A 26,194-nucleotide genomic window follows, 5' to 3' on the forward strand; every position below is an offset into this window, starting at 1 on the left:
GTGCTAGTGGGATGAGTTTCCTTATTGCTAATAGAATGGACAGATGAGTTTAAGATTAAGTGTCCCCACTGTGTAAATGTATTCTGTTATCTCACATACTCTTCCAAATAAAATGAAATTCAATTCACAATATCTAGAACAGATCAAACTATAGCAACTCTTATTCACCCCCCCACACACCTAACTTTGCTTAGATCTGTGGGTCATGCCAAAGATAGCTCTAGAGAATATTAGCTATTTTCTTATTGTCCCGGTAAAGAGAAAGAAAACATGGTTTGTGAATTTGACACACCACAGAGAGGAGTGTTAACAACACTGCCAATTTGGAATAATTTTTTTATAAAAACGGCAAGGATCTGGGAATCCTTGAAAAACTGTCGTCACTGGTTTACATGTAGTCAATATTTGGGTTATGGTCAATGTTATTTATGTCACTCGATCACCACCCTAATAAAGTAGACGTTTCCTGCTCGCTACAAAAGTGTGCTGCTATCGCCATGTTTTGTTGACCTCTGTTTGGTTATTTCCGGCGGGTTGCAGGCCATACGCACAGATTTTTATATGCACACACATAAGTGTGTATCAATCTGTACACACTGTGGTATTTTTTCCATAGAGACAGAAAATAACGTGAAAATATCACAGGAAATCAAGGTATGTATTCAAGTTAGACTCAACCAAAGTTACGTTCAAATAAGGTACCCCGGTTGCGTTTATATGACCACATATTTGGGTTAGAAAGGGGATAACACAAAAAAAAGAGCATATTTTTTTGGGCGCGTGTTTATATGGCCTTTCACAACCACAATATTGCCACTCTTGGGGTTTTGAAGGTGTTATGGACTGCTTGTATCGGCGTTGCCATATCAACCTCATAATTATGGCACCCTTGCTGGAATGAAACATGAAACACACGCACAAGGCAGCAGTAAGCAAACTTCACGTTGTGCCTGCTTGCTGGGCTCCCTTTGAGAGCACAGTTAAAAAAATTCTTGGTTTTAGACGCCCCCTCTTAAGATAACGATCGACTCTGTGGATCCTCGACAGATGTTATCAGCGTAGGCCACAGACAGAGGAAAGGATCAGGAGAATTACTGAGCTGCAGGTGTAGAGATGATACAAGTGAATATCACACTTTACAGTGACAGTTGTTTATGTGATGATCACGCCCAAACATCGCTCTGCGTCCTCCATGTGCTCACTGAACATTTTGCTCAGCTTCATTTGAATGTTTTTGAAAGGACCAGCAGCTGACGCTAGAGAGGAACTAGAACTAGAAATGTTATCATGACTTGTGTTTATTTGTTGGAAGGACAAACTCACATTTATTGAAACTGGGAATTACTATCATTATGTTACTAATATAGAAGCAGCAATACAAGGATGTGATTCCAATGTTAATGACAATAAAACATTGGCAACTCTGCCTCACGTTGCAGTTATAGCTAACATTGACATTCTGACCTTTATTATACTAACAGTGAATTTTCTCAGGGTACCGCTGTTTCCTAAAACATGCATAATTGTCACTGTCCTGTGAAAAAGACTTATGTCCATTTAAAAAAAAAAGTTTTGGGGATATCTGCATTTAGTTTCACCCCCTAAACATAAAAATGTAAAAATGACCAAAACAATGAAAAAATGAATACAAATCACAGGACAGCGACGGTGTGCTAGGTTACCATTAAGGTTCCCAGCTGTAACTCCTGCGAGTTAAACAGATGCACTTTATATGATCCTAGGATTGTTTAGTTTCTGTTATCTGTCTAGTTATGCAATCAGCTCACGTCATGTTGCTATTTGTTTGCTGTCTTGAGTTAAGTCAAGTCAGTGTTTATAACTTTGACTCTTGTTTTGGACTTTGCTGCTTTTTGTATTTTCTGAGGTACTCAAGTACCTTGGTTGTTTGTGACATTAAGTTACTGTTCCCTGCGTTTGTGGTCCACATCAACACTGAACCTGACAGCTTCACCAAGAAGTGGACTGATTTTTTGTGTGTGGCTACTTAAGGAATTATTTTTTATGTATTTTTTGATTGTTTGTTTTTTTGTTTGTTTTTAGGAAGTGGAAATGCAGTCACATGCGAATTTCAACTTTATTTTCAGATCTGAATTAAACTTTTTGGAAGAAACCCATCTTTGACACAATGAAAATTTTGCATTGTAAGTTCTGCTCAAAAAGCTTTAGAGACCAAAGCCACAATACTCATCCTTCACGCTAATACTGCAAAATAAATGTATGACGTCAGTATATCAGTATATTTCAGTGAGCCATGCTTGGAGATAAATGCTATTCATTTTCATCAGCTGATAAAAATAATTTATTGCAGGCCATTATTTCACATTTACATTCATGCACAACTGATTAATGCTTGTTCTCGGCTGCTAATGGTGGGTTGGTACAGATTTAATTACCATCTTACTAAAGGCTACAGTCTTGTGCCACCAAGCTCAGAGTATCATAGTATAAATATCAAGAATGTGATCATTCTCAATTAAATTTACTTGCTGTGGTCATGACAGAATCTATTTGCATCAAACAATGCTGACTGGCCAGTTAATGGTTATGAGCCATGAAATTACATCAACGAATATAATTAAAATGTCACTGCTACATGCAACTAAGCTTGTTTTGAACTGACATTTTCTTTTTGTTCTTTTTGCACCCATCACTTGTCTGATCATTGTTTCCTGTCTGAACTCTTGACAACATACAAAGAAAAAGGTCCCAAGGAAGTCTTGGAACACACCTCTGAATCCATTATTTAATCAATCAGGGTTTGGACCATGCACTGTTGTTCTTTCTGATATTGATGAGCTTATCCCTTTTTCAGTGCACGTGCCATTGACAAACACAAAGCACGGTGATTTGAAAAGGCAATACGCAGTGGCTAATGTTGATTTGGTCAAGATTTCAGTATTGCTTTACAACAACTTAGTGGGGCTTAACCCCAAACAAGAAGCAGAAATGAGCTCACACTCCATTTTCTATTTAAAAAAAAATCATTCTTAAGGCTAGCAGTTTTTAATTAATTTGTTTGAAAGAGAGGATGACGGAGGGTCAATGCTGCAGATGACACTAACACACAAAATACCTACACTTGAACAAAACCCTTTTTATTTAATTTGAGCTTCAACTCAACTGTACTGCGAAAAAAGTGCCCCTTATTGTACCCTGGTGTGATTAGTGTCAGCTATCCATTTAGAGGACAGTTTAATTGTATGACTTTATTCTGACTGGTTCAATCATTTGTCAAAGACAGACTAAGTGTCCTTTGTAATTGAATTGTTCATTCAGGACCAAAGAACAAGTGCCACGCTTTTTGGTTTGCTTAGTAATGATGTGTCAAAAAATATTAGGCATGTCTTTGTGCTTGCCCTGATATGAAAGAGGTATTAAAGCAGTACAATGCCACATTTAATGCAAATTTTACTCTGGCTCTGATTTTAATCTCTTTTGTTTCACATTTGAATCAATTGTTTCCCATTTAGTTACTGACAAGACAGTACTGAATGTATACAGTCCCAAGACAAGGTATGTGAAACCTTGCATGAAATGGTCATAAAATGTGACCTAAAAACTAACACTAAAGCCACAACAATTGACAAACACATCCGTATACCACACAAAGAACTGTATATATTTTTTTTCTTTTTTACACTAAGTAAACATTCAAAGTGAAGGGTAGAGAAAGGATGAGAACCACTACCCTATGGTCTTGGTCTTTCATCACCTCTTTTCCACCTCATAAGGTACTGAAAGAGCTTCACACTGACTTCACCTTCACCTACAGAGCAAAATGGGGTGTTCAGTATCTTACTCAAGGGCACTTCAACATGGTCGCAGGGGCTCAGGATCAAACTCAGAACCTCTGGGTTGGGAGACAAACACTCCACCAATGAGCCATGCTGCCCCAGAGTGATTGTCTTCTCCAATAGTTAATTGGAGTAAAGAATCAACTAAAAGTGACGAGATTGTAGGTGTTAAAGTTAAGACGCACACACCAGTTAAAAGTAGTCCGTTCTCAAGATACATTTTCTGGTGTGCACAAAACAACAAAGCAACAAAACAGCTGTTAGATTGCCTACAATTAAAAATTATGAATTTGTATGAAGCTGAAAAAAGTCCCAAATGTCAAATTGGCTACGCTTTAAGATAATGTCTGTTTTTGCTGAAACACATGAAATCACAGCATAAATCTGTTTGGAGACACACACACATGAACATTGTTTCAAGTGGCAAAAACAGACTATAAACCAGATTTGAAAAGGATTGTTGAGGGGGAAAAATGCGAGAAATCCCACCAAGCAACATGCATGATAAGAGAAATAAAGCGATTGTAAATTATTGCATTTTTGTCTGTTTGTTAGTTCTGTTGGAGTCCATTTATGTCACTATCATCATGATGTGTAACATTTACAGTAAATCTGACAGAGCAGAGGTCTGTGTGTGTAAGAGAGCGAGAGAGTGAGGGGACATGATGGGGGGAGTTTGTGTGTGCCCATTTGTGTGATGTGACTCTTTGCAGTAGCACAATAAAAATTGCTTTTAGAGGCTTTTAGCCTCTTACTGGTTGGCCACCCCTGGTCCATAGCATCTGATATGGCAAGTGTCTCATAAGCAAAGGTGATTCTCACCCATCTGATCCTCTTGCGTTGGCAACAAAGAGGAAACAATGTCACTGTATCTTCCATGATGTTGACCGATGTTTCATCTTGTGCACCTCCATCCCAAAGTTTTCTCGATTAAGAGAGCAGTCCATTTTAAATGACTATTATCCCCCAAATGTTAAAATTTAAACCTTGACATTTCAGCTTTAAGTTGACAAATGACCTTATTTGCATAATGAATAGAATGCACCGTAGAATTTTCAGGCGGGATGCCAAACAACAAAACAAAAGTCAAATCAGGTTTGCTCTGCATTGCAACCTATAAAATATGCCCTATAGTATTTTTCTGTCTCATTTAGAGTTCAATTCCTCTGTACAACCATGTGCTGGTTACATGCGAATAGGTTGCAAGTTTTCAATATTTCTGTGCTGAATGATGTATCTGTATTGCACCATTTTTAGCAGAAATATCCATCCCCACAAAACGGAAATTGTCATGTTCCTCATGCCCCACCGACTTCCGTAGGGGAATCACATCAATACAAACGTTTGGTGAATCGGCCCAAAGGAAATCATCCACATGACATACGAGTACACCTGTAACTTTGCCCTGTTCGTCTAAACACTAGACCACCACTACAGGAACCACTTTTGACATTTTAGATTTGAGCATTTGTTTACTTTCCATAGAATCTTTTTTCTGCCTGTTTCAAAGATCCAACATTTAACCTCTTCCTGTTTAGCTGCATCAAATCATATGTGTTTAGGAATGAGTGCATCACCATATCTTATTCAGCATTGAGACCATCAACCGCTATCACAATTGTTGCATTGGCTTTGTCTGCCCTGCTGAGCTCTTGAGCTCAAAATGAGATATGTTCATTTCTTTTCATAAAGGTTACGGGTCTGTCCCATTATTAACTCATTCACTGCCATATATTCATTAAAAAAAAAGATTATTAAAAATTAGGGGCATTTTAATTGTAATTAATCACATGACTTTATTAGTTAACTCACGATTAATCACAAATTCTATATGTTGTAAATGTACAATAAAAAAATTATAGGTTTTCATACTCTTGTTAACAAAAGTGGGAAACAATTTTAAACTAATAGAAATAGTTCAAATTAATTTTTGACGTTTACAGCCGTCAATGGCAGTGAATGAGTTAGCTTTACATCGGCAGTAAACACTTGGGGTATCGTATCCATTTAGTGTCATTTCATTTTGTGTCACTGTTGGATGTCCATTGTCATTGTGTGCGTTTGAGCTACCCGTTGCTCTGTTTACAATACACACATTTTTTCATTTTTATTTTCACTGTGGACATCTTGGACAGTTTATCCATCCTGAACATATTTGTGTGCTTTATTAAGCCTTGAATGATGCACTCAAACAAGGATGTCCTCCACACTGCTTGTTTCACTCTGCACTCTCTGCTTGTGGACTTCATGACCTGTCTCATATTTTTCCTCTGTTGACCTGAGCTGCTTACAGTCCTTAACCTCTCTGATATTTCTGCTTCTGTGAAAGCTTTTCTAGAAACATGTGAAGCTGATATGTTTCCTCCTATCTTAGTACCCATTGTGGTACCATCCAAAAGATGATTTTAAAAGAGTAATTAGAATGAAACATTCATGCAAAACCGCTTTAAAAATAATTACAAATTTATGCAAATACTTCAGTAAAATGTAAGTTCATAAATAAATGTTATTCAACTTCATTGTCCTAAGAAACCTGAGTCTCCTCATATCAGAATGGTTCGACCCAGTCTGCCATATGCCACCAAGAATCATCTGCAGGCCCAGACTGACACGGCGGGAGCAGCGGGATTTTTCCTTGTTGGCCGCCAGTTAATGGTGCTAATTTTTGTGAGCACAAATCTATAATTAATTTAATTCTTTCTTTCTTTTTTAAGTAACATCTTTTTATTTCCAAAAAGTTCAAGATTAATGAAATGATGTTCCAAAATTGAATAAATCAGAAAATGATGGCACAACACTCTATTTTAGGTCTTTTCTCAACCAAAAATGTTTTGCGCTTGCTGGTTAGCTGGAGCCTATCCTAGCTGATTTTGGCCAAGAGGTGGGGTACACCTTGGATCAGTTGCCATCCAATCCTGGGCAAGGAGCCAAGAAAATAAAGCAAAACAAAACTTGCATTGAAATACGCACAGCCTGACCATTTTAGCAAAGTTTCTATAAGCATGGCTCACAACTCTGATCAGTGATGGTAGCAACATGTCAGCTGACTTTTGATATGACTTGCAGTGAAATACATGTTATTCTATTTCGAACCATGGAACTGCTTCAATGAAGCCAAAGCAATTCTGATCACCTTGCCAACAGGCGCCAACTGTAAGCTGTATGTCGATCTGGGAAGGGTGAATGGGCCAGTCGTCTGTCACCAGGTAGGGATCATACGTCACTCCATCCACGTAGAGTGTCACCGCTGGAAACTCCACGTTGATCACGTAGTAATGCCATTCCTTGTCGCAGATCTGGCAGAGAGAGAGAGAGAGAGAGAGAGAGAGAGAGAGAGAGAGAGAGAGAGAGAGAGAGAGAGAGAGAGAGAGAGAGAGAGAGAGAGAGAAGGCATTATAAGTGGAGAGCAAATGTAATGGTAGCATGGCTGATTCATGGTTCTGAGGATCGAGGTTTGAATCTTGGCACTGGACTCCCAGTGTAGAGTTTGCATATATATGTCTTACTACCACAAACATGCAGGTTTGGTTGATTGAAGATTCTAAATCAGGAGTGCCCAACAAGTTGATCGCGGTCAACTGGTAGAGCGTGGACTGCTAGTACCAAGTTGACCGCAAGTTCCCTTGATTACCTGAAGTGCCTGAGGCTAAAGCCAAACTGTGGCAGGGTTTTTACTTTCTGGACCTGGATTTGACACCTCTGATGTTAAACTACATTGGAGCTTGTTGCCCCTCCCCAGCAGAAGTGTAAGTGAATCCACACTTGTAATGTGATGAAAGGATGATGCTGATTGCAATACATTAGCCTTTGATCCTCCTCTGAGGAAAGCTTGACTGTGCCACTCATCAGCATGCTTGACCATTTTTTTGACCATGTAATTGATTGCACAAGCACCCTCATGCCTGTTGTTTATATTTAGCATAATTTCTGTTTTGCCACAGTAGTGTCAATGCTAATCGAGCTGTGCTTCATCTCAGCTCCTCTCATTTAATGTGGGTCTGGCTCTGAACACTTGACCTTGGGTGACCCCACTGCGCATGCAAGCACAGCAGATGTGAGTTCTAATCAATGGAGTTGGTTTTGGTTGTGCGAGGAGCATCCAACTTGGTGTGATCTTTCGCCATTGCTGCTTGACAGAGAACATCAATATCTGCAGTTAGTGCTGAGACTGAATGTAGGATCATGATGGGATCAGGGTCGATAACAGTGAGACTTTTTTTTTTATTTGGAGGTTCAGTACAAGGTCGCACCTTGCGTGTCTGCAGTCGCCTTCACACTGTCTTCCTAGTAAATTGGTGCATCAAAGGCGTAACAGTAGAGCCAGCGGATTTATTTGTCCATCTCCTTTTGACAGAACTCACGAAGCGGAACATGGCAGTGTCTGAATTGTGCACTCACACAGGCGTAATGAGATTATTGAATTAGTGGTGATAATTACCTTCACCACAAAGGACTGTGGGCAGTGAGTCTCAGGTGTTAAACTTCATAGTCCACTAGTTACGCCTCTGAGACAGCCTCAGAAGACGGTCAATTCGTGGGATGTATTTCAACCCTCTAAGTCTGTGTCAGTATCTTCCACACAGCTAGCTGGGCGGAATTTGTTTAAATCCCAGTATTTGCAATGTAAGAAATGAGACCAAGATTATTTCAAAACTTTTTACACAATTAATTTAACCTAACTGAAGTCATTTTTTAAAATACTCCTGAGATGGGAAGTTAAAAAAAAAAAAAACTATACGTGTGTAACAAATATTGCCCGTTACCCTCAATTTTTCCATTTGATGTGCCTTTTTAATAATTTCCCCCTGGGGAGTGTGTGTGCGTGTCTTAACTCTGTGTTTTCAGTTCAAAAGGACTCAAGAGTTTCCCTCCAGCAGGGACTGGATTTTGTTTTATAACCCCCAGGAAACGCATATCACAGCTCCGACAGACCTGAAATCCTGTCTGATAAGCAGTCCCCAGACCATCTTTTATGGCCTGGCCTATCCACAGGAATAAGCCATGTTTTTTTTTTTAATTTTTAAACAATGCCCCTTGGAAGGTGTATGGTACAACAGTGCCCTCCAACGGTCACTATCGGTTATCCTCAAGAATCCTAACGCTCCTAATTAATCTGAAGTCTACATGATTCGGGACATACACGGACTCTATGTACTTGACTGACATCAAGTAACTCCTGTTGTTTATCTTTGTACACAACCTGTATGTCTATCTCAAATGAACGATGTGTGTAATTTTGTAGCCACCTACGTTTAGCTAATAAGTAAGCTTAGCGGATTCAATAACTTTATGATCGCGGTAATGTTTGAAATGTGTTCAGAATGATAAATGAAACATCTGGCTTGTCAATTCTGATAAAATATCAAATACTATCCCAAAAGCTTGGTCTCAGTCGACCAAGTCTGCTTCATGCGCACAGAAGGGCCGTGGCTATGGCCCGGCCCCCCCTTGGGACACAGTTTTTAAAAACAGCGTGCGAAGGAACTTTTTTTTGTCTTTCCTGGAACTCTTTTCCTGAACTCTCTTCCCCATGAATTGCTCAAGGGCTCTCGTTTCCTGGAACTCTCTTCCCCTCTCATTCGCCCTAGAGACTGCTCAAGGACTCTCCAGCTCCTGCAACTCTTCCAACCTCTCTCCACCTCACGTCTGGCCCCATGAACTTTTCCTGATCATCACGAGAAACGTGACCACGCGGCTTCCTTTGAGCCACAACCAGCGTCCCAAAGCACACATCAAGCAAGGACTCGAAAAAAAAACAAAGCGTGCGTGTCTGTTCCAGCTGTGAGTCCGAGGCACCCCCGCAGCGCTCACACAAGGACCTGCTGCGACCTCCACACCGCGCGTGTATCACCGACCAGCAGCCAGAGACTCCCGGGCAGCATTCCAGGTGGACGTGCGAGGCCGCGCGTGCACCTCGCCACCAACCGGAGACCTGGTGCAGCATTCCAGCATTCAACCGAGGATCGACGCTCGAGTCTGTCTCTCTTTCCCGTGCGACTGAACCAGTCCGTAAATTGCGCCTACATTGCAATCTGACCATATACCACTGGTGCGACACTTTTATTCAAACATAAAAGAATTGACAGGTCAAACGCTTCCATCTTTATCCTCCATCTACCTTTTTCCTCTACCTTCTTTTATCTTAGTTAGTTAGGTTGCAAGTTTTCTTTTTATCTTTGATTCACATTTTTTTTATCCGTTTCATTAATAGGTTAAGCTGTGACTGATATATGTGTGTTTACTAAATAAATTTGTTGTCTAGAAATTTAATTTCTGCCGAATCATTTGTGTTTGGATTAGTAATTCTCTTATGAAAGCAAAGAACTCCATGATTAACTAAAGTAGCAACTTCAGATTATGAATACTTGATAATAGGATTTTTATTGTTTATTTTGCTCCTACAAACAAGCAAAGTCAACGTGGTCCCCCAGAGGTTGCTGAGGAAATTACAACTCCCCTCAGTACCATCTAAATTTCTCATTAAGCCATTACGGCAACCCAAATAATCGCTACACGTGTGTGCACACCTCTGATAAATGGGGATATAGCTGTGTTCAGAAAACATTCATACTGTTGTTAAATGGGAGTCAGCACAAAACTGCCATTTAAAGTGCCTTTGATTAAGCCCAAATCAAGTTTAGATGTTCAAGTAGGCTTTTAATGAAAATTATTCTTCCTAACAGAAGCTTGGATTTGTACTAACTCTGAATCTAGCACTGAGCATCCTGAGGTAGTGGAGTGGCCGTCTTGCAACCCTGAGGTTGTTGGTTCGATCCCAGACCATTGTGACCGCATTGAAGAATCCTTGAGCAAGATACTAAACCCCCAGTTGCTCCTGATGCTATGTCATCATTAGATGAATAAGTAGTAGGCCTTGTAAGACGGACAATTACTGTTTACCATACCAGAATGTAAGTGTACACATATGCCACTTTCTGTGTCTAATAAAGGTGCTGGTTGGATATGTCTAATCTCTTTATTTATTTATTTATTTAATTATTTTTACCGATAGCTCAGTAATTTTACCGATTTGACATGTCATCATCATTGCTCTCTCTTTTTATTTTAATTTGTTTTAATTTTAATTTTGTATGTGGGTGAGTATGTGCATGTGCGTGTGTATGTGTGTGTGTGTGCATGTGTGCCTGCATGCGGGTGTGTACTCATTAGTTCACCCAAAACCCATCAAAAATCCCATACCGTTCACCTAAACCGAATACTTCAGAATCCAGCCAGTCGTGAGGTCGTCAGGAGACCAGAGGAAGGACCAAAGAAAAGAAAGGAAAGTGAAATCCAGCACCAACCAGACATACCTACTACCCACCGGGTTACCAACCAGAGTCTTTAACCAACCCCAGAAACATCTAAATTCTAACAAATTAGGGAGACCTCAAGAGACCAAAGGAGAGACTGAGGAAAGGAAGGAAGGACAAACGAAGCAGAGTGAGATCCACAGACATCAGCCTCCACCGATTCAAGATGTCTAATCTCATAAGAAACTTACGAGGTGAGAGTTCATTTGCAAAGCTGGTCGAGTTCCTTGTCTGACCCAGGAAAACAGGGAACAAGATTTTCAACAGAAGAGGTATTATTTAGGACTGGAGTGCCCGCTGCCAAGTCGATCGCGAGGCAGGTTTTCTCTGTGTGTGTTATTGTTATATATTAAAACCTTTTTTTTACAGGACAAAGTAGCTCATATGTAAAACCTCAGTTCCTAAGCATTCAAATAAGGTCCTAAGATGTCAGTGGCCCATAATTTTAACTCACTTGTAGCGCTCTGCACCCCCAAACTGGAGAAGTGATCACGGTGCGCGTTCAATCCCCGAGTTGGGCACCCTTGATTTAGAACGTTATGTCATGATTTATTCATTTGTCAAATACAACTTGAAAAGAGAGTTATATTTTTTTGTTTTATTTTCTACTCATATAGAAGTGGCATACGTTAAAATGGTTATACAGTATGGCATGCTCTAGTGTCAGCAATTCACACAATTAGATTCCACGAGGATGCTTTCGCCTTAATAACATACAACACACCAGCAGTTGTTTGCAAACACAAACACCAAGTGAGCAGCAACTTGTCAGCAGACAATCTTCAAAGCCAAAGGTGGCGTTCAGTAGTGAATCTCCATCTCATACTTCTTTTGAGAGCAAAAACTTATGTATTCCCTGATTACTTCCCTGAGTCTCTGCCTGATGCAAATTGACTGACAGAACGGGCGAACGAAATAAATAATCCTGCAAACAAAGGAACGAGAGGACTGATAACAACCAGAGGACAAAGCAAAGAGCGAATGAGAGAGAGAAAGAGAGAGAACAAAAGCTGGCACATCAAAGATTTTTCATCATCTCTTGGGGCATTAGGGGGTGAGAAGAAAACAGAATTGCTATCTGCCCACCTCCATCTCACTCTTTTTCGTTTATCTGCTCGCCTTTCCTCAATGCTTGTCTCTCTATTAGAACCTGACTGTGGCGGCGGTTGCCTCCTATCCTTTGGAGTTCAAAGTCTATCTGCACCCATCCTACTAACTTAAGAGGAGAGATGGAGAGGGAAGATAGAAGAAAAAGATAGATAAGATGTTGTGAGACGAAAAGGTTGTGGCCAGAGAGATGACACGGATGGATCGGGGAAGAGTGCAGATGGGGAAATAAATGAGGAAAGAAAACTGCTGAATGAAATTATTACAAAAAAAACTTTTCCAAGATACTGGAAAAATTCCTGGAATAGAAACATGAATATAAATTACAGGTACTGGACTATATTCTCAAATAGTGTCTCTTATCTAATAGAGGCTGCAACCTGATTGATCTCTCACGAAGACTTGCCCAGCAGCAACATTCTGTAGAGCTAAGCAGAGCAGTCTCTGTTTACTATTATAATCCTTGAAAACTTGCTTGAGTAACAGATTGTAATCAGCCTCATGTTAGCATTTTTAGCAGTTACATTTGCCGAACAACATATTAGTTTACAGATTCAATTTGATTTTTGAGGGTTTCAACTGAAAACGTTGATGCTGGACAGCTTTGTTCGGAAACTTGATTAATGTGGCTTTTGGAAATAGAGCAAAAAAAATAAATATATCAACTTCTCTGGTCTGGATATTGCGTGTCAACCAACCACCTATAGTTAGACAACTTTTTACCTTTTAAAGAAGCAAAACAAAAAAACAACAACAACAAAAACCTATACCATCAAATTCAATGGAACACTGCTGGAAAAACTGCTGGAACAGATTCTGTGCTGCCTTGTGATTGGCCAATCTACATTTGGGGACATGGCTTAGCTCCACAAATTTCCACACCAGCTGACTTGTCTTCTATTCTGTTTTTAGTTGAGTGGTTCTCAAATGGGGGTACGTGCACTCCAGGGAGTACACACGATTTTTTAATAAATTTAAAAAGCAGCATTCATGCAAAAATCCTTTAAAAATAATTATCACATTATCAAAGTATTTCAGGAAAATCTAAGTTAATAAAACAACATGCATATTCAGTAGGCTATTCAATTTCATTGTCCTAAAAACCCAGTCTCCTTAAACCAGAATGGTTCGACCCAAACTGTCATATGCCATCTAGGATCACCTGTCAATCATTTGAAAATTTGATTTAAAATTAATGATTTCTTTTTGAGAACAGATCTTTAGTATGATCCCAAAAGAAGACATTTAATGGTGATAATAGTTTTTAGGTGCACAAATCTTTCGTAACAGATCAATATTTATTTTGTCTTTTGAGAGACCACTGTACAAATGAAGTTCCAAAGTTTAATAAATCAGATGATGGCACCACACTCTGTTTGTTGCTTTCTTTTCCCAATGAAAAATGTTTTTCACTGGTGGTACTTAGCTGAAATTTTGTTTTTACATCACTGAAAAAAGGTTGAGAACCACTATAGTTTGAATGGGCTCTGTGATGTTCTGCATATAGAGGATTCTCGTCTCAATTACAATAAACTACAGTACATTTTTCTTTTATTTTGTTGGGGCAGACATAAAAATAACGATCCATTAAGAAATAGTCGATGTAAATGTATTCCATATTTTTAAATGTGTTTAATTAAATCACCAGCAATAATGAGCCTTGCATTTGTTTCAAAATTTTCATTCGCGCTCCAAAGTGAAGAAATGAACAGACGCTTATGAAATGTACAGGATACATTTTTTTTCTTCTTTTGCTAACGTGTGTGGAGAGCTGCACACGGAGAGTGAGAGAAGAATATGAGAAAAATGATTTGGAGGGAGAAATTCAAGAGAGTCCAGCGTTAGAGTCTTATTAAACAGAGATTGATGGGCAGTGGAAACAAGGTGACTTTTAGAAGTGGCAAGGAGGTGAGGTTTGGAAATTTACTGGAAGTGCAAAGTGAACATGAAAAAAAAAAGACACTTGAGCAGTTGCAATTTTGAATCATGTCAGTTCATCCCCTCTGCCAGTAATTTCATTTTGCGGGAGTTTGACATAGCTCTTATTAAAGATGCTGAACACAGAAAATTTAATTTCAAATCGCGCATGTACTGCCACCTGTTGATGATAAATGAAACTGCACACAACCTTCTTCACATACACAATGCACAAATGACGTCACATCTGCAGACAGAGGGCGGGGAATTCAAACCCAAATCAGTCTGAAAACTATTGGCCAGAGACTTGCAGGAGTACCCATTGTGAAGAGTTAAGGTGTTAATCTGCTAATTAGAAAATGTTTGAATCATAAATGGTCAAATAAAAAGGCTATTGTTAAAGCTATTTTGGGACAAATTGTTACATAGAGCAACTATCTTTTCCCATTTTATAGTCTTAAGGGGAGAAAAAAAACGTCTCCATCCTCAACTCTTTCAACATGTAAACCATTATCAGGCCAATTATTGTAAGAACCCAAATTGGCAGTGTGCAAGCACATAATTATGAAAATAGAAGACACAATTACATGGGAGCGATAGCGCAGCAGCCGCTCCTGGTATTTCTCGTCTGTGTGTTTGTGTCAGGGAGATATACTTGAAGGTGACTATGAATTACTGAATTGAAAAAGTAACTAATTAGTGGAGCAATTATAGAGCCGCTCAAAGCTGAGACAGGAGTCAACAGTCAAATGGTTTCTCCACAAGCTCAGAATTGCTACCCCACATCCACAAACCTACAATTTACAAACACAATCACATCCGTAGGGCATTTTGCGTGGCGTTTTAGTGACACGGTCATATCAAATCTTTTGACCCTGGTTGAAGTTGACTGTGCAATAATTAGCCCACAGATTTACCACACATCCACTCTTTGTTTGAAATGTTAGTTATTCAATTTATGAGGAAAAAGGAGTTTTGTCCTCCTATTTTTACATATGCTTAGAGCTGATCTACTTTAAACCAGGGGGTGAGTGAGGAATCTAAATAAGCCACAATGAAGCCACACCACAGTTCCCACTAGGGCTGGGTTTAAAAAATCTAATCATGGATATTGAATCGATTTTCCTTTTCAAGCTCAATATCGATTCATAAAACCAAGAATCGATTATTTTAATATCTCTTTTCCCCATACATTAAAAAAAAGATGTCTAATTTTAAAGGTCGGATTTCAAAAAAAAATGTTTTCTTACATTTATGAAAGACCTGATTTATTGCACTTTTAGGCAATATAGAATATTTTTAATTTATATTTACAATTATTGAATAATAATAATAATTTTCATCTCATCCTTGCTGATGCCAATGCTTGTGTAACACTTAATTGATAACAAGTGTTAAAATGTACTTTTGGAATTTAGTATATGTGGAGTTTTTAATCATGTCATTTACATTTAAAAATAATTGGTGTTCCATAGGCGGCATGGTGGTTGACTGGATAGCACGTCCGCCGCCCAGTATTGAGGACGTGAGATCGAGTCCGGGCTTGGGCCTTTCTGGTTGGAGTTTGCATGTTCTCCCCGTGCCTGCGTGGATTTTCTTCGGGTACTCCGTTTTCCTCCCACATTCCAAAGACATGCATGGCAGGTTAATTGAACATTCTAAATTGTCCCTAGGTGTGATTGTTAGTGTGGATGGTTGTTCGTCTCTTTGTGCCCTGTGATTGGCTGGCAACCAGTTCAGGGTGTACTATTTACTGCCAGAAGTAAAACTTGATTGACTCATGTGCTTGTTGTTTTTTTTTGCAGCTGGAACGGATTTGGTACTGACAGAAATGCTCTCCACTGCCGTTCACGTTGAATTATCAGGCATGAATGCCGTACGTTTCGTTTCATTATACTGTATGCATATAAGTGTGAATAATAATGCTTATTTTTGTTGAAAAGTTATAATGTTATATGTTTGCAATGGTGCTACAGTGTATGAGCGATTGACTTGTTATGTTTCGGACCAAACTAAATATCCGCGATTGAGTGAATCCACAAAAAGTGAACCGCGAAGTAGCGAGAGACCACTGTACTAGGAACATTTCAGTCATTAGCTCTAATTGCAGCTCTAATGTTAATTATAGATTAGTTGACTAAATGACCAACAACTACAACTGTTTTTTTGTTTTTTTTCTGAGAAAGCTCAGTATTGTTCATTCGGGAATCTTACCGATTCGACATGTCATCATCATTGCTCTCTCTCTTTTTTTTTCTTTTTTGTATGTGCGTGAGTATTTGCGTATGTGCATGTGCGTATATGTGCGTGCGTGTGAGTGTGTGCTCATTAATTAATCTAAAACCTATTAAAAATCCCATACCGTTTACCTAAACCGAATACTTCAGAATCCAGCTAGAGTCATGAAGTTGTCAGGAGACCCGAGGAAGGATCAAAGAAAAGAAAGATAAATGAAATCCAGCACCAACCAGACATCAACTACTACAACTGTTTTAATGTTTTACATTATAACAGTAGTAAACACAATTTTTTTTATAGTAAGAGGCCAACACAACAGGAGCTAGCCTGTGGTTTTCTGTCTATCTATCTTGTATTTAGCATACATAGTTAGCGTAAAAGTACACTCTCACTAACTACTCTTTCTTGTCAAACAACACAAGCCAATGGGGACACCCTTGGAGACACTACTTTGTGAATTTACCTTTTCGATGGTCACGTACAGTGTATATTTTGCTTAGTCTCACATTCTTGTTGGTATAATTGTGAAATTGCAACATATGTTGTCCCAAAATGATCGTAAAACAGATTTACCAAGATCCGATGTGTTCAAGAGTCGTGTTTCGACATAAAAGGACAATGCAACATAATCCTGCAGTTTCAACGCACAGAGTGATGCTCTTAAGCAGAGTGATAGAATGAGACAGCATTGTGATAAACATTTTGCAAGCTCGCCTACTGACATGCAGCATCCATCACACGCCCGCTCTTGATTACCTAAACACTGACAACACATGCACCTGTGCTACTCCTACACCATATTCAACAGCCTTTTATTCAACTCTTCTTATCCTTTTCTCTGACCACGCTTAAGGTCAGGGTGGGATGTGCACAATAAATCTTCACTGCACGCGCTTGACAGCAGCCCTCCAGGAAGTGTTTTAGCCATTTGGAGGCAAACACCAAAGCTGCACCTTAACTTTTCTTCTTAAAACCCATTTGAGTGGAAAGGGAAGTCTGAAATGGAAGTTTCAAACTGTCATTTGCTCAAAAAGTAAGACAAATGTGTGGGAAACAAAAACAAAGAGCAACTAAGGAAGGAAAGAGTTGTGAGGAAGCACTTTGTTTCAGATTAATATGACAGATTGCATATAACAGCAGTTGAAAAAGCAACATGAAGTTTTGCTTTGAATACATTACAATACATTTGCTTTTTTGCTGATCAGCAAGTTGCTTTTAGTCATCTCTGTGATGTTTTTTGTTCTTCCATGTATTTGCTGGCTAGTATTTTTTTAAGTATTTAATAAAGACCCTTTAAAATGAATTAACAGACTTATGTCTCAATATGTTATACATGCTGAAAATGTGCAAACACTAAGACTAATGTAATTAGTAATTAATTTTGGCATCCAGTATGAGTCTCCTTTTCCCGACTATGTAAGAACTTGAGTGCCTTCGTTCACATCAGTAGTTATCTGGTGCAACTGTGAGTTACTTAGTTATTATTACTAGGCATGTGAGCAATCTTGTTGCTAGGGCCCATCGTCACTGTGAGGAAAGCCCCGCAACAACCCGGTGGGATATATTCTAGCTACCAGAGTCTTCCTGAAGATATATTTTAATCCAACTTTCTTTATTAATTCTCACCCAAAGGCATAACAAGATAGACATCATGAACAGCTTGGTTTCATTACAATTTTATGTCTATTAACCCAACACCCCAACTCTTGAACTCACCCACCCCAGCTCTAGACATCAGGCTGCACATGGAGACAACACACCACTCACACACAAAAGGTAAGGAGGGGGGAGAAAAGAGAGAAAAATAATGATAAAATAAAATAAAGATAAAATAAAAAAAATAAAAAAAATTAAAAATTAAAAATTAAAAATTAAAAATTAAAAATTAAAAATTAAAAATTAAAAATTAAAAATTAAAAATTAAAAATTAAAAATTAAAAAAAAAAAAAAAAAATTAAAGTAGGTAAGCCTACTCCGCCCCTGCCTGAGGAAGCAGAATGGCAGTATCAGCCAATAGCAGAAAAGATTGCCAGTTCTCCTTAAATTTGTTAATACAGCCATTCAGTAAAAATTTCAACTTTAAATTAAGAAGTACTTCCTTCATCCACAAGTCATGGGATGGGGGGGCTGTGAAGTTTCCACCTAAATAAAATGAGCCCACAAACTAGTAAAGTCGTAAAGGCCATGGCCTGCTTAAGGGGACCAGATACAGTTGTGTCAGGAGGAGGACCGAAGATAGCCGGAAGCGAGGTAGGAGGAACGGTTTTGCCTTATGCTTGGCTAAGTGCTAAGAAGCTAAGCTAAGATAAAAAGATGTATTTTCAGGTCACAAAACTTTAGGGATGTGGGCCTCTGTTTCACGTATTCAGTAGACACACAACATTTGAGAGCGGAGACATGGGCTTGATTTTTCAACATTTTGAACCTTCGTTTTATACACTTGGCTATTTTTTTTAAATGGCTATTATTCAAATTTTCCGTTTTTTTTAAACTAGTGAGTCTAAATTAGACATACTTGCCCCCCCCCCCAAAAAAAGTTTGAATACTTGAGAGAAGGACGTAGTACCCTATAATGTAGTATTTTCCTAAAAATGTATTATCACTTGAAAATATAATAACAATTTGCACTTAAATAAAAAATCTAATAATACACGATGACGTAGTAACGTAATTAATTTTAAAAAATCATGTTATTGTAATAAAATTTTTTATCGATATATTTATCTTAATACCTTATTAAATTTTCCTAGAAATCTTTGCGGCAGAGCAGTTTTAATCAAGTGGGTGGAGCTTGCTTTAACTATCTGCACAGTTAGTTTAACACTAAATAAATTAACTAAAGTCAAATAACTCCCCAAACTGATCTTCATTTAAATCAGTCAGTGTTAAAAATAATCTTCGGGTGTTGAAATCAACTCTGAAACATTTAATACCAAAATTTGAACATTTAAATTTTTGCTGTGAATGTATGTAACAGTCTTAGATTCACCAAATACAAAATGTAAAACTTTACAATGAATATATATATATATATATATATATATATATATATATATATATATATATATATATATATTACACTAATGGTGAAATTATTACGTTATTGGGTTATGTTACATTTTTGATCAAGGTAAGTGCAAATTGTATTACATTTTCAGGTGTTATTACATTATAGGGTGCTATAAGGGAGATCATTGTTAAATTCTGACAAACTTTCCTGTGCTTTAGCACCAGTACATCTTTCTTTTTGTTTTTTACCCACAGCAGTCATCTTATATTATACACGTACAATGTTTTACATTTCTTAAGCGCAGTTATAAGTGCTCACAGAGATGAATGGTGCATTGAAAGACATCGGTCTCCTCTACAGTATATGCTTCTCTCAGCTTGTCTTTCAATGGCTATAGATCGCAGTCACACTCATTGTCGCTGAGATGAGTTGGCAATATTGGCAATATTGTACTTTACGATTGTTAAGTTCATACAAATGCAACTTGAGACAAGGTAGGTGCCAAATGTATTCTGAGAGTTTGTCTTGAAGGTGTAGAGTGCTAATCTATAACCACATAGATGAGGAATCTCACAATAACAACATTTTGAGTCAATTTATACCTTCGCCAATACCTGCATTAACTCACAGTTTCATCAAGAAAAGATGCACGATTTTGTAGTGGAGGTTGTTAACACGTACTGCACAAGGGTCACAGTAATGTGGTTTTGTAAGGCAGTCCCATGCTGATGGTGTTGCATGAATTATTCAGAATGATTATTGATTATACAACAAGGAAAATGATGAATTTTGTTCTTTAAATTACATTGGGGCATCCTCACGAGCCAAGGAAATCACCAATTCATATCTTATTCACGGAAACACATTGAGCAAGCTCAAATTTGGGTATACAAAAGCTGAATTCAGTTTAAATGTCTTTCCTGTTCAAAAAAAAAAAGCATAAGACTCCACATTAAAACTATGCTGAATTGTTATTGAAACAAATACTAAGTGCTAATTAATGGTGGCAATAAATGTGTTAAACACTATTTAATTTACTTAATGTAAACATAAACATAATCTGAAAAAATGCTTGTGTGTTGTGATAGAGAGTAATGTGAAATAAGAGTCTTTCGTGGGGGTGCAAACCTGTTCATAGGTGTCAAACTCCAGTCCTGGAGGGCCGAAGTCCTGCAGGTTTTGGACATTTCCGTTCTCCAACACAGCTGATATATGATCAGCTCATCAGCAAGCTCTGCATAAGCCTGATAATGATCTTGCTGATTGGAATCAGCTTGTGTTGGAAGAGGGAAACCTCCAAAACCTGCAGGACTTCGGCCCTAGAGGACCGGAGTGTGACACCTATGTGTTAGATGAACATACACATGGAAAAATAGTATGCTCAGAAGAATTTTTTAAAATTAGTTTCTCTGAAATCAGAATATTGTCAGAGAGTAATTGATGTATGCAAGTAGGGCCGGGCAATAAATTGAATTCACTCGGTACATCGTTATTTTAAAAATGGAATCGTTGAAAATGGGCTAAATCGTGAAATCGAGTTTTGTCTTCTGGATTATTAAAATATGTTCTTATGTTCTGTTACATCCAAATGTTTTTGTGAGTTGTAATTTTGCACAAGTGGCAGAATGCTGGATGGGTGGTTTACAAGACATGTTTACAATAGCTACCAACTACTTAATTGCGGCACTTAAACACAAACTATGAATGTTAAGTTTATGTTGAAACTGATTTTGAATCAGTATACATTATTGTTGTTTGAAGATTTTGCACAGGAATTATTTTTGAATAAATGAAACATTTAAATAAATGTTTGTTGGGTTTATTAGCTTAAAATCGATTAAAATTGTAATCATCCTGAATGACTGAAAAAAAAAATCGAGATTTTATTTTTTGGTCATATCGCCCAGCCCGAGATGCAAGAATGCCATTTTTTTTTTTTAATCTAATCATTATAAATGGCTGATTGCAAATGAAAGGATGGATGGATGGACCAAAGAAAAGATCTTGCCATCCCATTCATTGATCTTCATCATATCACAATAGTTGTCTATCAGCTGAACGATGCACTTTACTTTTATGATGTTGATGACCAGTTACCAGATCAGTCCAGTCAAGTTCCACCAATGCAAACTCTCAAAATGCAATAAAGGGATTTCTGTAGGAAGCAGATTGGGAAGCTGCATTTAAGGATAATGGGAAATGGAGTCTCGACACTATACAGTGTAGGGAAACGTATGGAAAAGCTTTTAAAAGGTGTTTGTGATAAAGACTAATTTAATTTGGAAAGCGCACTGTGATAGAAGATATGGAGAAGTGTCTGTAATATGATAAAGAGACAATATTTCCATCTGTGAATATTATCATCCCGATAGCGTTTCAACACTCGTTTCTGATTACACGTTAATAGCTACAAGTTTATATTCCTTTCTGTACTCGCTTTCTATCTCATATATCTCACAGGGTAGTATTGTGTATGCCAATATAAACAGGATGTAATTCAGTGATATCACTAGCAGGTAATAAGCAACTATATGAATAAAATGATTTAAATATCCAAGCTTTCAGTCTGCTTCTAGTTCAGTCCAACCACACAACATTTTTCAAGCCAAGTTTGTTTATACCATCCTCATCCAAGCATGCCTTTTATGAATCTAGTTTGTGAACTGTGGCACAGTCATGCTGGAATAGAAATCGGCCTTCACCCAACACACAAAGTCGGAAGCAAGCTTTTCTTTTTCAAAGAAACTTTCTTTCTAATATATGCTTTTTTTTCTTTCAATTGCAATCAAAGATTTTCTCGCTTTGATTTGCATATTATTTTTATTAATTGTAGTTGAGGGTTCATTTGGGTTAATCATATCTGGTAAATCAGGCATATCATATCAAATATGTATAAATCAGTGATGTGCATGCATTTAACACTAATCCAAAGCCGCCAGCGATAAAGAAAACAATCAGCAAGTTTACATTCAAACCATCTTGTTATCAGCCTGCAGTTAATGTAATTATTGCTGCACACATAGGAAGTCCGCCCACCTGTTTGGTCCTGCGACGTTCTCGATAAGGCCCATTTCTGAATCCTAATCCTTAGAATCATTAAAAAAAAAACACATACATAATTTCGAAACAATGCCACCCACATGGTAACGCAGATGGTACCGAGTGAATACCCAATAACTCTTTAATGCCTTTCTACTTGTTGAAGGGTTATTGAGGAGTTGCTTGTTGTGCTTTTAGTGCTACTTTTATTTCCCTCTTTGCCTTATGCCTCATGTGTGTTTCAAAATGGCCTCATTTGCACATTAATTTGGTGTAAAATTTGAGACAGCTGTGTGTGCATATTATTCTATTATGGGGTACTCGTAGTTACACTGTCTGGGCACAAAGTGTACACAGTAAATTGTGTAGAGTCAATTTGACTCTATTTAGATAGGGACCAAATAAACTCAGTTTTAGAGTTATATTTACACTTGGAAGAGAGTAAAAGAACACATTTAAAAAAGTCACTCAAGGGTTGAGGAACAAGCTGACGACCCCCAGTTGCTCTTTGATGCTGCATCATCAGTAGGTGAATGAGTAGTCAAATGTAAAGCACTTTGAGGGTGTCATCTAACCCAATTATCCAAGTTGAGTAGTATGTATACTTGAGTAAATAGTTGAGAGGCAGCGATCACTGACAAGAGGATCACAATCATAATTCATAACACAACGAGACTATTGTGGCCTATTACCCACTTCATTGTGTACACTTACAGTGTCTCAATTTGAAAACAAAAAAATATCCTCTGACAAAAAACTTCTATTCTATTCTATTCTATTCTAACCCTAACTTCATCAACTTTACAGGCGTCGTGTTTCTAAAGGCAGCAGTAAATAGCATCTTCGACATCAGCAATTTGAAGATGCCAGATGCTCAGCATTCAAATTGTGCTCAGGAGAGTCTGACAATGAGCTCAGACCCCTGAAAAGGCAATTGCAGAGGAATAATAAATGGATGGGGAGCAGGGAGGATAACTTTTTTTCCCCTTGTCATACCAGAAAATAAACGCAACAACTAATGTGAACAATTGCTTTTCAAACACATTTAAATCTGTTATTCATTTTAATGCCAGCATACAATATGCGTATGTGAAATGAGCTTCTATATCAAAAGTGACACGCTCCGTACTGAGGTCTGTGAATCTTCAGTGTCACACTTTCCTCAATGACCTTTGCTAAATAAAGAAATAAAAAATCTTGATAAACTAGTTAATCAATACACAGTATGAGCAATACAATTAATTCAATAGCAATTACATAAAAAAAAAATAACATGACCAAGCAGGTAAAAGCTTGCCTAAACACACTTATTACTCTACACTCACAATTTATTCTAGCAATCAGTGACGTGCGGTCAGGGCAAGCAAGGTAGGCACTGCCTGCCCCAGGCTGGAATGAAAGTTGAAACCGTTTAGTTTTTTTCCCCATTTATTTTAATTATTTCTTTCATTTTAGAAAGCCTACACTACCTATAGGTTTAAAAGTGACAACATTTGGTGATTTTCATACCTCAATTAAAAATGACTCATTACTTCATCTGGCCTGCAGGCTAAAATGCTGCAAAAATTGTCCTCCTGAAGGCACACCGCTACTGTGCTTTTCCCAGTCCTGGCCGCGTAGCGGTGTGTGTTCGCGCATGCGTAGTCATTTTCCCAGTAGAAAAGTCCTTTACGCAAATACGCAGATTGCTACGCAGCCTTTTTACGTCACTGTATTTTATGGGAGACCAACGCTTTAGCTACCGGATCTTCAGCAAAGTAAGGGACAAAGAATTATTTGTATTTTTCACAAAGAATGGTGAAAAAAGAAAGATTGGCTTTGTGGACGTGCTTCGATTAACTGGCTGTTTCACTTTACATGGTGTTTGGCATTGCTATTGCTAGCTTGATTTTGTGAGGAATTAGGCTGTTTTACAGGGAGATATTCACTTTATTACATTCTCTCCGGGCGTCCGGTTGGGTTCAAAATTGTCCGTTCTTCGTTGTGCGGCAAATGGGAGGCAGGGTGCACTGCAACGTTTACCGTGGCTGGCAGACTGCGCACTGGCTGACGGTGGCCCAGAACTTTAGCTGAGTGGCAAATGTTGAGCTGCTGCACCGGAGGTGATGGGTACGCACCCTGCTCGAAGTAAAAAAATTAATTAACAAAACGATTGCGGAGCAAAAAAAATGCAAGACTTCAAAAGAGAGTATTGTTTTTTTGTTATATTTTCTACCCATACAGAGGAGGCATATGTTTGAAAAGTTTGAATGTATGGCATCTTGTATCTGAGTATCTGAGTATCTCGAGGTCGAGTTGAGTGTCCTCTTTTTTGGGAAATGAAAATATGGTCACCCTGGGATACGTTGTACACTCGCCCGCCGACACACAAATTTGTAATTGGTGCGGGCGTCTCAATTTGCGACTGCCTGCCTACCCAAACCTAGAGCTCACTGCACGTCACTGCTAGCAATGCTTATAAAATAATAATGAATGCACACTATTTCAATCACCAATTATCATTTGATTTAGTGTGGGGTTGGGGTTAAGAGACCAATGGCCCACCCCAGACCCTGCTGGTCACTATACTTTGTTTCGGCTTTGTCGGTTTTAGTGTGTGTGTGTTTAATTATTTAAATGCATATACCGTATTTTCCGCACTATAAGGCACACCTAAAAGCCTTTAATTTTCTCAAAAGCCGACAGTGCGCCTTATAATCTGATGTGCCTTATATGTGGATCAATATTGGTTAAGTAAGCTCCATCTAGTGGATGCTTAACACAACCACAGCCACTACAGTAGCTTCTATTCTATGCGCCTTATAATGCGGTGTGCCTTATATATGGATAAAAAAATACACCATTCATTGACTGTGCACCTTATAATCCGATGCGCCTTATAGTGCAAAAATACGGTATGTGAATTTGTTTAATATTCTGGTTGTCTGTAATATTTGTTGACTGGCTAACAATAAACAATTTTCCGCTCCATTTTGGGGCTGTCATATGTCTTCAGTGGGTGAGTTGTTACACTTTTATTTGTTTATATAATTCAGTGGATACCTTTTCTTTATTCTTGTAAGACAGTTAACCATGTTTAAATTTACTTAAAACATTGCCTGCACAGTTAACAAATGTTTTATGATGACAATAACTAGAGTCTGCGCTGCATTAAATCAATTTACATTGCATGTTATGTTATGCTTAGTTGTTACAGGAAATGATAACCGGTATGGGGAAAAGTTAAAACTGTACATTATGGTTAGCTATATTGATATATAAAGATGTTTTTTGTGACAAGAAAGTGTATTGCATATTGGTATATAGTGTTCCCTCACTATATTGCGGTTCATCTTTTGTGGTCTCACTGTTTCGCGGATTTTCATCTGTGACCAGATTTATTTTTCATATCTTGCAGGTTTACCTCCCTTTTGTGGATTTTCTTGCCATTTTTCTTCCTCCTAAGTCCAACAAGTAAAAAATATATGATTTTCATTTGGTGGGTTTAGAAAAAAACGAGACATAAGAGCTCGTTGACCCCAAATCCCCGTCCCCGCAGCGCGGGTGAGTTTGGAAATATGCTCCGAGCACGCTGCTTCACTCAGACCATTCAAGGCACCAGCGGCAGCGGATGAGGATGGCTATTAACTACGTTGAAGATTTTCTTTTTAAAGTTTGATCTTCAAACGGCTTACCTTAAATAGTATCCTGCGATGCTTTGTCGCCAAAAGGTACAATTCTGGTGGATTCATAAGCCTTTTAAATCTTTCTATTCC

The 26,194-nt window shown here is 38.2% G+C and overlaps 1 protein-coding gene across 1 annotated transcript in view; it reads right to left on the reverse strand.

Moving 5' to 3' along the window:
• The window catches only part of LOC147170673 (calsyntenin-2-like), a 206,819-nt gene that overhangs the window by 22,110 nt on the left and 158,515 nt on the right, over positions 1-26,194 (reverse strand). Inside the window, exon 9 of the mRNA XM_086081054.1 lies at positions 6,949-7,111. Within this exon, the coding sequence (XP_085937180.1) occupies positions 6,949-7,111 (163 nt within the window). The remainder of the gene's footprint in view (positions 1-6,948; positions 7,112-26,194) is intronic.

The sequence above is a fragment of the Leptonotus elevatus genome, chromosome 7, assembly GCF_054856555.1.
Source record: "Leptonotus elevatus isolate MCC_2025b chromosome 7, RoL_Lele_1.0, whole genome shotgun sequence".
NCBI classification, from domain to species: domain Eukaryota; kingdom Metazoa; phylum Chordata; class Actinopteri; order Syngnathiformes; family Syngnathidae; genus Leptonotus; species Leptonotus elevatus.